The following is a 15912-nucleotide window of genomic DNA, read 5'->3' as shown; positions in this document are numbered from 1 at the left end:
ACCATAAAGAACAAAGAACATCTTGAATGAGAACATTTTAAGCATTCAAGATATAAGCTGTATGATACCATCTATATGAAATTTTGACAAAGGCATAACTATGGAGACAGTAAAAAGATCAGTGGTTTCTGGGGTTTAGAAAGAAGGGAGAGATGAGCAGATAGAACACAGAGGATGTTTAGAGCAATGCAACTATTCTGTATTCTGTACAATGCTACAATTATAGATCCATGTCAATATACCTTTTTCAAAATCCATAAAATACGCAACACCAAGAGTGAACCCTAGTGTAAATTATGACTTCTGGGTGACAATGATGAGTCAGTGTAGACTCACACATTTTAATAAAGGTACAATTGTGGTGCAAGATGTCAACAGCACATTTGGCTGCACATGTGTGGGAGCCAGGATATACAGGCACTCTGTACTTTCTGCTCAGTTTTGCTGTAAACCTAAAACTTCTCTAAAGACTTACTTTTTCAAAGGGTTTCCTCTGACCTGCTATTACCACATAATAATTTATCAAGGCACAGTCACTTTAAACATGAAAATAAAGTAAGCAAATACGGATATTATCTCCCTAGCTGATGTACATGATTATATATAAAATAACCTCTTTTAATTTTAAACTTAAGAGGCAAAATCTGATAAACATCTTTGACTATGCTATTTTATAATTGCAATGGGGTTTAGCATAATAAGAATCAAATTAGATCATCTACCTAATAAGCAATTTCATTTTAATTTTAAATCAGAACTCACTATGCTTATTTTGTCTCAGAGTTATCCTGAAAGAGTAAGAACATATAAAGAACACATTGTAATTACTTATACTAACCACAGTAATTTATGTATAAATACCTTTAAGTACCCATCAAAAATCAAAAATGTAAGCAGCACTGTAATTTAATGTGGGTAGTGCAACTGAAACAAATACCATGTTATAACATCATATTACCTATTAAAATAAAATTTTTAAGATAAAGCCATACATTAAGGTTAGCGTTAACTACTATGTAGAAAGATTTCATACAGTGAGCCTGAGACATCTCTCCTTAGAAATTCCTGCTTGAAATGGCTGACACTTGGTGAGTGTCTGGGAAAGTAGATTTGGGGAAGGTTCCCTCTACTTCCCAACTGCTAAATTATGTGTACAAACAATGTGGTTTCTGCTGAACACTTGCTTTCTTTCTGGGCATGTGGAATTTCAGTACATGCTAGGGAGAGGATGTCTAGGCTGCAGCAAAACCCTGGAGCACTAGGTCTTCTGAGACACGGGGCTGGCAGACACCACTTTACATGTGCTGTCATATTTTGAGATGGAGGAACTAGGCACATTCTGAGAATGCCACAGGGAAAAGACGCTTACAAGCTTGCACCTGTTTTCCTTCAGACTTTGCCCAAGACATCTTTCCACTTTGCTGATTTTTTTCTTGCATCCTTTCACTATAATAAATCACAAGCATGAGGCCTCCCGAGCGGCGCAGTGGGTTGAGTGTAGCACTGTGAAGCTGTCGGCAGCCTCTGCAGAGCGGGTTCCATTCCCAGCTGGCCAGGGACATACCCACCCTGGCTGGCCAGCGAGATACCCACATGGCGCAGCAGACCTCTCCTACCTCTCCTGCTGCTCCCCTCAGCAGTGTATTTCAGTAGATCTGCCTGTTCCTCTCCCCATTCTCTACGGTGAATCCTCTCAAACCCTGCACCTCTGGCCTGTACTCCAGTTCTTGTATAAATAAAATTAATAGGCCTCCCCGGTGGGGCAGTGGTTGAGCGCTGGCCTGCAAAGCATCACCCAGCCTCTGCAGTGCCGATTCTATCCCCAGCCGTTGGGGAGCATCCCACATGGTGCGCAGACCTCTCCTGCTGCGCCAGCTGCCCCCTCAGCAGTGTACTTTGTCGTTCTGCCTGTTCTGCTCCCCACCCTGGCTCTGGTGAATTCTCTCACCCTTCTGAGTGTACCCAGTGCTTGTATAAATAAATAAATAAATAAATAAATAAATAAATAAATCTTTAAAAAAAAACATTTTAAAACAAGTCCTATTTGTTTTGGTTTTTGTTTTGTTTTGTTTTGTTTTTTTTGCTTTTTTTCTTTATAATCACTTTCTTGTAGAAGTCCTATTTGTTTTAATGTGATTAGAGAAAATATATAAAAACTTAAATTTTTAGAACTTTTTTTAGAAAGGCAATACTGTCTCAGATTTCAAATGACTACAAGTAATTTCTTTAATTCTGAGAAGAAAACCATTAAGAAATTTTAAATATATATGCAATTTGTACACCTCTTTCATTGCTCTTTCATTATCAAAATTCCTGTATTCTTATTTTTTCCTCTGTGGTAGCACCACCAAGAGTAATTCACTATCTGAAGTCTTACCTAGATCATTCTCTTCCTTCTTTTTATCGTTTTTCTTCTTTTCTTCTTTTCTGTTCTTTTCATTCTTTTTGTTCTCTTTGTCCTTTTTACTTTTATAGGCAAGTATAATTTTCTGATTCCTGTATGTAAAGAAAGGTAATTAATAAAATTGCTAATTTTAATACTTATGTGAACAACATTTTTATTCTTACAATATTTCAGGTAGTAACAGATAATATCAAAACTTTAATGATCCCATATACTTCAAATGTGTTAAGTGCTACAATTTGTTTTTAATCAAACAGGCAACTTAAAGATGAAAAGGGGCTGTAGAGTGCAGTAATTAGAGTTAGCTAAAAATATGGAAAGCATCTGTATGTCAAGTTTCAAATAGCCATTAGATCCTGGACAAACCACTTCCCTTTGGCTCCCTTTTCCCCTGTAAAACAGTTACCTGGCTTTCCCATTCACAGAGTTATTAGGATATTTAATATACCCACCACACCCCAAAAACAAAAACAAAACCAAACAAACAAACAAAAAAAAAACTAATGCACAGAGAAATACTGAAGCAATGGAATAATTTCTTTCCGAATTTTACTGGTAGAACCTGGGATACCAAACTCAATTAAATTTGTGCTTTTTTATAGGATCTAACAGCCAAATGTTATATTTTGGCTAGTAATGGCTCTTCCCTTGGGGCTTAGAATTCATCTCAGCTACTACAGATTTTGTAACTATATTTATAAATATATTACTTCATTAGATAATATAATTGTCCCCTGTAATTGTAACCAATCACATGAAGAACAGAAAACTAAAAAGTTAAGCCTGGTTTTGACTAGTTCTATTCCTTCTCTACTTCTTAAAACTCATAATTAGTAGATCATCATTAGAATGATGTGTAATCCCCAGGTTCATATCCAATTGACCTGGAAGACAACCTGTTTTTATAATACATGGAAACTGAAGAGTCAAAGATGGGGTTTAGCTTTCCTAACAAACAACTAACCATTCTATTGAATTACCTCCTTGTAAAGTAGAACCTGAAAAAAAAATTGAAACTTCTCATAGACACAAATCACTTGGGGGGTTTTCACTATTATGAAAAACAGATTATTTGAGGGATCAACCTTAATGAACCTCAGACCAGTTAGTACCCACTACTCTGGGAAGGACAATATGGCACTTTCCACAACCTAAAAAATGTTTCCCACAGGATGTAAAGCAGCTTTGGGGTACAGATCTGGTACCAAAAGAGAAAGGATAATCATTACTTTCTGCATGACTCTTCAACTTCTCTGATAGCTGAGATTGGGTCCAAATAACATCTGCTAACAAAAAAGACAGACAAGATCCTCAAAGGGTAATTCATGGTCAAGGTGTAGGCTAAGATATGGGTTCTACAGTTTTTGAGTAGGGAATTAGGGTGTGTGTGGCTAAAGCTTGGAGGTGCTGCTGCAAGAACATAGTGGCTGAGCATATGACTATATGTATATGAACTAAAGAAAGTAGTGACATTGAAGTCCTAGTGGAAATCACCATGGAGACGGAGGAATCTGGATCAGCAGAGGCATCCTGGGAGCAATGGTCAATAGTGACCAGACTACAAGAGCAGTTTCAGGAGCAACACTGCAGCAATAGAATCAATGGAGACAAAATAATGATTAGAATGTCTGTCACCATTTGCCCTCCATACTACTTGTGAAAAAGAACTGTCTTTCATGGATTTCAAGAACTCATTGCTTAGGTTTTTAGAAAATTCAAGGGGGAAAGATAGGCGATAGCTTCTAAGGGGATAGTACAGGATTTTCTGCTAAAATGAACTTTTCTAAATGCAAATAAGTAGTCAGAAAAATCAGACATGTGACATGATTTTGTAGAGTTATGCTGGAATGAAATGGATCACATTAGAATCCCTAAGGATGAAGATTGAAAAGTGCCCACTGCTACTCCCAACTAGTCTAGTCATGGCTTGGTTTCTGGCCGATGCTGTGGACTACCGCAATGCCATTCCACAACTGCCTACCCAAACTATGAAATCCCACCTGTTACAGAAGAAGCAGCAGTTAAATTATTTTAATCCTTAGGTAACATAGCTAACATTTTAAACATAGCTAACATAGCTAAACATAGCTAACATTGTAAACACTTACTTAATAAAGCCACGATGATGGGCAAACTGGTCAGCAGCCCTTCCAAATACATCTTCAGAAGAGCAATCAATGCCATGCCGGAGGAGAACATGAACAGTATCTGCTGAATCATAACATGCAGCATGCGCGAGGGCTGAGCTAAAACAGCAGAGATAACTTCATCCTTGGGAACTTAAGTTACTTAGAGAGCTTCTTGGATCTACTCTACCAAATTCATCCCTTGCCTGTCTTTCTAGAATTGACCATTTACATGTGCAAGTATTCATGTTTGTAACTTAAGCTGAAGGCTAAAAGAAGGCTTCTTGTCCCATTGGGACCCATCATAGTAGAAGTTACTAATTTAAGGTCCTTTGATGGACAAGAAACAATGCCAAGGTCACTTATCTGAAATAGATGAAGCTCTAAATGAAGAATTTTCCATTTCTTCCTTAGTCTGTTATGTTAGCAGTTAACGGTCAGCTAAGTAAAAGTTATCTGCAAGCTTAAAACAATGATAATGATAGTAATGGTAACAATACTCATAGCTGCAGTCTAAGCATGAAAGTAAGTGCTATATCAACAATCCTGCACAAATTGACCCTCAAAAGATATACAGTTGACCTATGCACATTGTAGGGGTTGAGGTGCTGACATAGCAGCACAATTGAAAATCCATGCTTTTGACTCCCCCAAACCTTAACTAGTTATAGACTGCTATTGACCAGAAGTCTTACTGTTAACATAGACAGTTGATTAACGCATCTTTTGTATTTCTATATATTCTTACAATAAGGAGAGCTAGAGAAGAGAAAATGTTATGAAGAAATGTAAAAGATGCATTTACAGTATTGTAGCATATTGATTGATAGTGTAAGTTTACTCCCAACCCTTCTGCTCACTGCAATAGAAACAGGAGGTAGATATTAAATTATTACAGTCAGACAGTAGTATACACTAGTCAATTGTATGTTCTAATGATTTAAAACTTCATCTTTACATTGGTTCACATTTTCTTTGATTAAGAATGGTGCACATGCACAGTCTGTACACACAGACTGTGTACAGTGTATAAGTTTTGACAAATTTTTATTTTCATAATAGATTTGTATAAAATTTATGGTAGTAAATGATAAAATAGACTATTTTCTACATATAATTTATGCATTCATGACATATCCAACTTTTTTTGAACATTTTCAATATTTCAAGGCTGCAGTTTGTGAGTTTTTCAAATTGTTATAAAATTCAAAACAATTTTCCAATATATTCATTTTTCAAAATCCACAACCCAAGAAGTTGAAATCTGTGCTGTTCAGGGGTCAACTGTGCTATTATCTTCCTTTTAATATCAGGAAACATTGGTTGATGATAAGCAATGTTCCTAAAGTTACACACCTAGCAAGTGGCAAAGCTAGGAATTAAACCCAGGCCTGTGGAATCTAAAACACATCTCTTCTCTATCACCTACTTATGAGTTTTTCTAAAGAAAAAAATTATTCAATGAAAGTTGTCTTTCTTACTTCCACCCATATCAATTGAAAGTAAAATCATGAAAATAAACTAGAAGTGACAAAGGAAAAAAAAAACTGATGATCCTGTAGTATCTAGTAATAGTAATTAATATTCACATAGGGATGCAAGCTAATATAATCAGTAATCTTCAAAGAAAGAAATTTATAACAAGTATTATCCAAAGAATAAAATCAACCTCTCTTTATGTCTAATACGCATCTTTTAAGGAAAAATATTGAAGTGGAAAAGCTAAAGTCATATTACTAGAAGGGTGTGCAATTTCAGGTTGGTGTCATATAGTAAACAAAAAGTTAGAGTCCACGCTTTACAAGACTAATAAACCAATAGGAAACCATGTGAGGTAACATAAGGGCATATGACCCAAAGAATCAGATTGTGTCATCAGCTAATATAAGAACTATGAATCTTGCTGTGTTGTTCTTCACATTGCACAGTAAGAATAACTGGTTCTCCAAGGGCAAGTCCTAGGAGTCTGACTGTGGAACTGATGTGCCAGTGGGGGATGGAGAGAAGTGTGTAGAATTCCAGTGTGGGAGGGTGCACAATGGCTATGTGGGAAGAGTGTGGGTGTGTTAGTGGTGGTTGTGGCATGGTAACATACATCTGAATAGGTGGGATCCTTTACTTCTGAATTCTATACACTGCTGTACACTAATGTTGCCTTAATAAGTGCATGTGCGCACGCACACACACACACACACAATTAAAATATTTGGGAAAAAAAAGAATTGGCTCTCTTCCTAACAGGACATGTTGATATTAATAATTAAAACTCATGTGCTTCTTATTAATTTAATCTTTCTGGTTTCGGTGATTGTTACCACTCTAGAACCACATAAAGTTTAAAATACATACCTTCCAAAGTTATCAACAGCATTTATATCCGCTCCCTTGTTTAACAAAAACTCTATTATTTTTTGTTTTTTTTTCCCTTGCAGCATATAAGAGTGGTGTGCATCCATTCTGTAAAACAACAAAAACAATTAATGGTTTACAAAATCACATATTTTAAACTGAAATTTAAAAACTTAAAAGAGATCCCCTGAACTTAAACATATAAGAAAAATCAACTTAAAAGTCACCCCTTCTTTCTCACCAGTCACTTCATATGTGCTGTTCTTTCTCTTTAAAATACTTCTCTCTCTAACCTCAACAGATGCAAAGTTATTGTCCAATACTCTTGTCAAAAATTTCTTAAAGAGACAATAACAAAAACAAAGAGAAACCCCACCAACTGGGAGAACATTTTTGCACACAACACTAATGATAAAGGATTGATCACAAAAATCTGCAAAGAGCTGATAAGACTCAACAACAGCAAAGAAAATAATCCAGTCAAAAAATGGGCAGAAGAGCTAAAAAGAAACTTCTCTGAAGAGGAAATGCAAATGGCCAACAGGCATATGAAAAAATGTTCAACATCACTTGTAATCAGGGAAATGCAAATCAAAACTACCATGAGATACCATCTTACACCAGTGAGAATGGCACATATTAAAAAAAAAACTAGCAACAACAAATGTTGGCGAGGGTGTGGAGAAAAAGGAAATCTTCTGCACTGTTGGTGGGAGTGCAAACTGGTCCAACCACTATGGAGAGCTGTGTGCAGATTTCTGGACCTACTAAACATAGAGCTTCCATATGATCCAGCAATTCCACTCCTAGGTATTTACCCAAAGGACACAGAAACATCAATTCCAAAGAACACCTGAACCCCTATGTTTATAGCAGCACTATTTACAATAGCTAAGCTTTGGAAACAGCCCAAATGCCCAAAAATAGATGACTGGATCAAGAAGATGTGGTACATATATACCATGGAATATTACTCAGCATTCAAAAAAAGAAAAACACATGCAATTTGCAGCAACATGGATGGCGCTGGAAGGGATCATGCTCAGCGAAATAAGCCAGAAAGAAAAAGAAAAATACCGGATGGTCTCACTCATAGCAGGAATCTAGAAAACTTAAATAAGGGACCAGGAAAAAAAAAATTCTTGGTCCCAAGAATCTTGCTTCCATTTCAGAATTTACCATGGTATACTTTAATTATTTTATTCCTCACCACCTAAAGCAAGAATTTCTTGAAGCCATAGGCTACTTGTTTTTTTAAGCCCTGTATCTCCAAATTCTGAAACAGTAATAAATGTTTGAAGCATATTTATTGAATTAATAATCTCTTTTGGCAGAAGTTAAGGACTATGCCCCACTAGATACATTCCATAATCATCTACTGCTTGAGAAAATTACAAAACATTACATGTCCAGTTCTAAAGAAATCAGTTTAATTTGCTGAATCCCTTTTTAACAATACTTTCTTGTGGCAAACATTAACATTCGAGGAATTAAGGGATGCAGGGATCATTTTGAGAATTTTCTATTAAAGGTGATGGTTTTCTTCCAGTGAGGCACATTTACTTGGTTCTCCTTCATCAGTGGTACCTGGCACCCAGATGTCACAATCTGGCACTCTTACTTCACTTGGATTCCTAAGGACATGGGCTTTGAATTAAAAAACATAGGCTTCAAATGAATTCTGATTGCTTATTACTAAATGGTCCTTGGGTTGCCCCTATTAGAAGATGGAACTTTTTATATTACCTTTATAAGATAAAGTTCATTTTTAAAAATTCACTTTTATTCTGGTTTTCATTTTAATTGCCACTGAAAATCATTTTCTTTTTTTGGAAGAATGGGAGCCAGAAATAAAAATACAATGTCCCCCATATTTTAAGAATTTGGCCAAAAAAACCACATAATTTTCCTTTACCAAAAAAGAATTATCATTCCTAAACCCTGAAGGGCACCTGAGTAAACATAAACTAAAGGGGGAAAAACAGCTCTTCCCTCTATTGGCAATTACCATCAATAGCCAAATTTCCAAGTTAGCCCACATGTTTATGATTGCTCTCTTCCTTTTCCCTTTTTTGCTCTTCAGCCTTGGCCAGAGAGACAGAAATCATTTTATATAAAAATATTTTATGAAGCAAAAATTCATCATTAGCAGCAGACTTCTTTCATATTACTTTTGTTTTGAGTTTTAAAATAAAGACTATTTCCCAGGCAAATTTGTTTTCCTGTGTTATTTATTATTATGAAAAAATTACTTGGTTGGGAATAAAATTTTTAAAAATAACCTTTAACCAATTCAGTGCTTTTGCACAAATATTTGCCAAACATGTCTACACAAATGCTAAGCATCTCTACTGCATCTTTTAGATGCATCACTATTTAAAGTGGAATCTTAGACAATTATTTAAAACTATTTTCATTCAGGGAGTGCTCGACCCTCCAAAATGTAAATGTGAACCTCCAATATGTACATGTGACCCACTTACGTCAGGGCTGTGGTTACAGAAGATAATGTATGTCCAGATGGGAAAGCAGATCGACTGACTTCCCTTTCACCTGCTCCCCCTTACAGGTATGCCCCGCTGACGAGCTATGCAAGACTGAGCAGGACTCTCTGCTATGGGAAGCCCGTGGTGGTTCAGAGCTGGCAGCACTGTGAGCACCACACGTGGATGCCCCTGTTGGATGTCAAGACATGACCTGACCCCTTGCCCTGATTTCGGAACCTAGGGTGCCTGGGCCCCGAAAGCCTGCTGTTTCTCTCCTCAGGTAACAATGCCGGCTGTGGGGTCTCAAGTCCCCCTCGTACCCATCCTAGTAGCACCCATTTCCTGAACCCATGAAGAGTACTCAGCGCCAATCATGTCTTTAGTTTTTTGTGGGCGCTGAGTACGAAGGAAAAAGAACGAAGAAAGACTTGGGGAACTATCTGACTCCATGAGGAAAGGAAATATAAGAGTTATAGGAATACCAGAAGGAGAGGAGAGAGATGTAGGAACAGAGAAAATATTCAAAGAGATAATTGAAGAGAACTTCCCAAATGTGTAGAAGGAGCTGAAAATTGATATACAAGAAGCAAGTAGAACACCAAACTTCCACAACGAAAGGAGAAATACAGCAAGACACATAATAGTAAAGCTCCCAAGAATCCAGGACAAGGAAAAAATAATGAAGCTGACAAGAGGGAAGAAACAGATAACATTCAAAGGAAAACCAATCAGGCTGACATCAGACTTCTCTGAAGAAACTCTACGGGCAAGGAGAGAGTGGAGGGACATAGTCAACAGACTCCAAGAAAACAGATGCCAACCAAGAGTACTCTATCCCGCAAAGCTCTCCTTCCTCTATGAAGAAAGATTAAGGACCTTCCCAGACAAACAGAAACTCTGGAATTTCATTACGACTAAACCCCCACTCCAAAAAATACTACAAGGAGTCCTAAAGCCAGAACCTCAGAGGGATGAATAACAACGAAAGAAGGCCAAAAAAAAAAAGTTGTTAAAAGAATAAATAAATCAAAGGAAAGACAAACACAAAGGCAAATACAGATGCTAACATATCAATATTAACTCTAAATGTAAATGGATTAAACTCTTCAATAAAAAGACACAGAGTTGCAGCCTGGATTAAGAAACAAAACCCAACCTTTTGCTGTCTCCAGGAAACACATTTAGCTACAGAAGATAAAAATAGACTCAAAGTTAAAGGATGGAAAACAATCCTACAAGCAAATGGACCAAAAAAAAAAGCAGGAACAGCTATACTTATATCAGATAAAACAGATTTCAAACTCAAAAAAATAAAAAGAGACCCCGATGGTCACTACATTATGATCAAGGGGACAATACTTCAAGAAGAAATAACACTCATTAACATATACTCACCAAACGAAGGAGCACCAAAATATATCAGACAACGGTTGTCATCTCTGAAAACAGACATCAGAGAAAAAACATACGTAGTGGGAGACTTTAACACACCACTATAAACAATGGATAGATCAACAAGACAAAAAATAAGTAAAGAAACTAAAGCTCTAAATAAGGACCTAGACCATTTGGGCTTAACAGACATTTATAGAACACTAAACCCCCAAAAAACGGAGTACACATTTTTCTCAAGCGCACACGGTTCATTCTCCAGGATCGATCACATACTGGGGCACAAGACAAACATCAACAGATACACCAAGATTGAAATCATACCAACCATCTTTTCTGACCATGAAGTCATCAAACTAGAAATAACCATAAAAAGAAGGCAAGGAACTTTCCTGCCTCATGGAGATTAAAAACCACACTACTGGAAGAACAATGGACTAATGCGGAAGTCAAAGAAGAAATTAAAAAATTCTTTGAATAGAATGACAAGGAGGACACCAATATCCTAAATGTATGGGATGCAGCAAAAGCAGTAATAAGAGGAAAATATATAGCAATAGAAGCTCACATCAAGAAACAAGAAAAAACTCAAAGACAACCTAATCTTGAACCTCAAAGATCTAGAAAAAGAACAACAAAAAAACCCCACAACCAGTAGAAGAAAAGAAATAATAAAAACCAAAGCAGATATAAATGAAGTTGAAACTAAAAAAACAATCCAAAAGATCAATGAAACCAAGAGCTGGTTCTTCGAAAAAAAATCAATAAAATAGACAAACCCCTAGCCAGGCTCACAAAGGAAAAAAAGGGAGAAAGAACAAATAAACAGGATCAGAAATGAAAGAGGAGAAATCACAACGGACAGAGCAGAAATCAAAAGAACACTCAGTAACTACTATGAACAGTTATATGGAAACAAGTGCAACAATCTAGAAGACATGGACAAATTCCTAAAACTCTGCAATCACCCAAAGCTAGATAAAGAAGAAATAGAGCACCTAAACAGACCAATTACAAGCAGCAAAATTGAAATGGTAATCAAAAACCTCCCCAAAAACAAAAGCCCAGGACCTGATGGATTTACAAATGAATTCTACCAAACATTCAGAGACGAATTAGTGTCTATCCTTCACAAACTCTTCTAAAAAATTGAGAAGGAAAGGATAATACCAAACACGTTCTATGAAGCCAACATTACACTAATACCAAAACTGAACAAGGACAACACAAAAAAGGAAAACTACAGTCCAATCTCCCTAATGAACACTGATGCAAAAATCCTCAACAAAATTTTAGCTATCAGAATCCAACAATGTATCCATAAGATAATTCACCACGACCAAGTAGGATTCATTCCAGGGACACAAGGATGGTTCAACATCTGAAAATCAATGAACGTTATCCAACACATCAACAAAAAGAAATATAAAAACCATATGATAATATCAATAGATGCTGAGAAAGCTTTCAACAAAGTGCAACACCCATTCATGATAAAAGCCCTTGTAATTCTTGGGATACAAGGAACATACCTCAACATCATAAAGGCCATCTATGACAAGCCAACAGCCAGTATCATTCTCAATGGCAAAAAGCTGAAAGCAATTCCATTAAGATCTGGAACAAGACAAGGATGTCCACTCTCACCACTGCTTTTCAATATAATACTGGAAGTCCTAGCCAGAGCAATAAGACAAGTGAAAGACATACAAGGAATCCAAATAGGAAATGAAGAAGTCAAGCTATCACTATTTGCAGACAATATGATAATATACATAGAGAACCCCAAAAACTCCACAGAAAAACTAATTCAACTCATCAATCAGTTCAGTAAAGTGGCAGGATACAAAATCAACATGCAAAAGTCAGTTGCCTTCCTATACACAAACAATATCTGAAGAAGAAATAAAAAAAAAAGCATCCCTTTTATTATCGAAACAACAAAAATCAAATACTTGGGAATAAATCTAACAGAAGAGGTAAAGGACCTATACAAAGGGAACTATAAAAATTGTTAAAATTAATAGAAGAAGACACAAAAAAATGGAAAAACATCCCCTGCTCATGGATTGGAACAATAAACATTATTAAAATGGCCATCCTACCAAAAGCAATATACAGATTCAATGCTATTCCAATCAAAATTTCAATGTCATTCTTCAAAGAAATAGAACAATTATTGATGAAATTCATATGGAATCACCAAAAACCCCGAATAGCCAAAGCTCTCCTGAAAAAAAAAAAAAAAAAAAGAAGGGAATGGAGGCATCACACTCCCAGACTTCAAACTATACTACAAAGCCATATTCATCAAAACTGCAAGGTATTGGAACAAGAACAGACATTCAGACCAATGGAATCAAATAGCAAATCCAGAAATAAACCCACAGATTTATGACCAAGTAATATTTGACAAAGGAGCAAAGACTATGCATTGGAGCAAAGAAAGTTTGTTCAATAAATGGTGATGGGAGAACTGGGTTGCTACATGCAAAAGAATGAAGTTTGACCACTACTTCACACCATATACAAAAATCAACTCAAAATGGATTAAAGAACTAGACATAAGACCTGAAACCATAAAATACACGGAGGAAATATAGGCGAAACTCTAAGTGATATTCACATCAAAGACATCTTTACAGACACATCACCCAAAGCAGTGATAGTGAAGGCAAAGATCAACAGCTGGGACTACATCAAATTAAAGAGCTTCTGCACAGCAAAAGAGACAATAACAAAAACAAAGAGAAACCCCACCAACTGGGAGAACATTTTTGCACACAACACTAATGAAAAAGGACTGATGATAAAAATCTGCAAAGAGCTGAAGAGACTCAACAACAACAAAGAAAATAATCCAGTCAAAAAATGGGCAGAAGAGCTAAAAAGAAACTTCTCTGAAGTGGAAATGCAAATGGCCAACAGGCATATGAAAAAATGTTCAACATCACTTGTAATCAGGGAAATGCAAATCAAAACTACCATGAGATACCATCTTACACCAGTGAGAATGGCACATATTAAAAAAAAACTAACAACCACAAATGTTGGCGAGGGTGTGGAGAAAAAGGAACTCTTCTGCACTGTTGGTGGGAGTGCAAACTGGTCCAACCACTATGGAGAGCTGTGTGGAGATTTCTGGACCTACTAAACATAGAGCTTCCATATGATCCATCAATTTCACTCCTAGGTATTTACCCAAAGGACACAGAAACATCAATTCCAAAGAACACCTGCACCCCTATGTTTATACCAGCACTATTTACTATAGCTAAGCTTTGGAAACAACCCAAATGCCCAAAAATAGATGACTGCATCAAGAAGATGTGGTACATATATACCATGGAATATTACTCAGCATTCAAAAAAGATAAACACATGCAATTTGCATCAACATGGATGGCGCTGGAAGGGATCATGCTCAGCGAAATAAGCCAGAAAGAAAAAGAAAAATACCGGATGGTCTCACTCATAGCAGGAATCTATAAAACTTAAATAAGAGACCAGGAAAATGAATAACTACAAGAAAGTGAAAATCAAAATCAACAAAAAACTATGAGCCAGAGACACTTTTTGGGAGGTGGGGGGCAGGAGGGGAGGGATTGGGGTCAGAATGGGGGCGGGTGCAATTGTATGGGGAATATAAAAATAAAATTTAAAAAAAATAAAAAATAAAAAAAATAAAATCTTTCAAAGCTTAAAAAAAATAAAAATAATAATTCACATCTCTAGGTCTTTTACTAATAATTATTCTGTTTATTGAATGAGTAAACTCTTTTTTAAGATACGGTCAGTCCTCATTTTTTGCAGATGCTGCATTGTGAATTCACTTAATTGCTAAAATTTATATGTAATCTAAAAATCAATGCTGAAGCAGTTTTACAGGCATTTTCAGCAAACACATGACAAGAGCAGAAAAAATTGGGTCTCCTAACATGCATGCTCCCAACTGAGGCCAAAAGGAAGGATATTCGGGATACACTGCCTTCTTGTTTAGGCCCTCATGCTATTAACAATTATGATTTTTATAGTATACTTAGTGCCATATTTTTCATATTTCTGAGCTTTGTTTTAGGGTTTTCTATGTGTAAAATGGTGGCCATTGTGTGCTATAGTGCTGTCTAATGTTCCTAAGTGTGAGAAGATTGTGATATGCCTGAAGGAGAAATACATTCATTCATTTAGATAAGATTCATCAGGCATGAGTTGTAGTGCCAAAAAAAAATGAAAAAAATATAATAAAATAAAATTATGATGTGGAGGGACTTCCTTGGTGGCGCAGTGGGTTAAGTGCTGTGCTGTGGAACTGTCCACAGCATCTGCAGCGTGGGTTTCATTCCCGGCCAGCCAGGGAGATTCCCACTGGCGTGGCAGACCTCTCCTGTCTCACCCACTGCTCCCCTCAGCAGTGCTTTCAGTCTGTCTGCTTGTTCTGCGCCCCACTGTCTATCTGGTGAATCCTCTCACCCTCCCGTGCCTCTGGCCTGTACTCCAGTTCTTGTATAAAAATAAATAAATATTTGAAATAATTTATGATGTGGAATAATATACATTAAATTATTAGTAAAAGTAGTCATGTTAAGAAGCTGCTATATTATTTACAAGCATTTCATATATCATAATACTAGTAAAGATTTCTCCCCCATAAAATCCAAGAAGGTAAATTAGGAAGTTTTACAAAACTTATGCTACATCTCTGAAATACAAAAGTTAATTGCTCAAACATTTCTTTAAAGCCAGAATGTTCAATACCTCAAACTGCAGAGTTCCCGTTTCCATTCCACTTTTTGATGCTCTAACTGGGATTTCATTTCTTTGGTTTCTGAGAGCTCCTTTTGTAGCCCACTAACCTTATTTTTCATTTTTTTTTAATTTTTCCTGAAAGCAAGTGACTGATTTTTTTTTCATATGAAAGATGTGCATCCGGGATTTTCAATAAGCTCACAGAATCTGCTCAGGGAGAAAACAAACAGAGAAATAAATATATAAGTACTTTTGGTGTACAAAGGATGTGAATTTTCATATTCACTTATTCATGTATTTATTTTATATATTGAGTGTCGTGTCTACCATGTAGAAGATATACTCAACTTTGTAGGTAAAATAGACAAGAACTCTGTCTATTGTTTAGCTAATGTCTAATGGCAGAGGA

The 15912-nt window shown here is 36.3% G+C and overlaps 1 protein-coding gene across 7 annotated transcripts in view; it reads right to left on the bottom strand.

The window, feature by feature from the left end:
* The window catches only part of LOC119244449 (putative ankyrin repeat domain-containing protein 19), a 279339-nt gene that overhangs the window by 223080 nt on the left and 40347 nt on the right, over positions 1–15912 (bottom strand). For all 7 annotated transcript variants that reach the window (XR_008551744.1, XR_008551741.1, XR_008551743.1 and 4 more), the window contains 4 exons: positions 15513–15710; positions 6880–6987; positions 4513–4650; positions 2378–2496 (listed from right to left, as the gene is read on the bottom strand). Coding sequence is in view for 1 of the 7 variants with exons in the window: in XM_054694870.1 (XP_054550845.1) it covers positions 2378–2496; positions 4513–4650; positions 6880–6987; positions 15513–15622 (475 nt within the window). In the remaining 6 variants the exon portion in view is untranslated. The remainder of the gene's footprint in view (positions 1–2377; positions 2497–4512; positions 4651–6879; positions 6988–15512; positions 15711–15912) is intronic.

The sequence above is a fragment of the Talpa occidentalis genome, unplaced genomic scaffold, assembly GCF_014898055.3.
Source record: "Talpa occidentalis isolate TD23 unplaced genomic scaffold, MPIMG_talOcc4v2.1 talOcc4.14, whole genome shotgun sequence".
NCBI classification, from domain to species: Eukaryota; Metazoa; Chordata; class Mammalia; order Eulipotyphla; family Talpidae; genus Talpa; species Talpa occidentalis.
The sequence above is the reverse complement of the archived record's forward strand: the minus strand, read 5'-3'. Positions and strand labels throughout refer to the sequence as shown.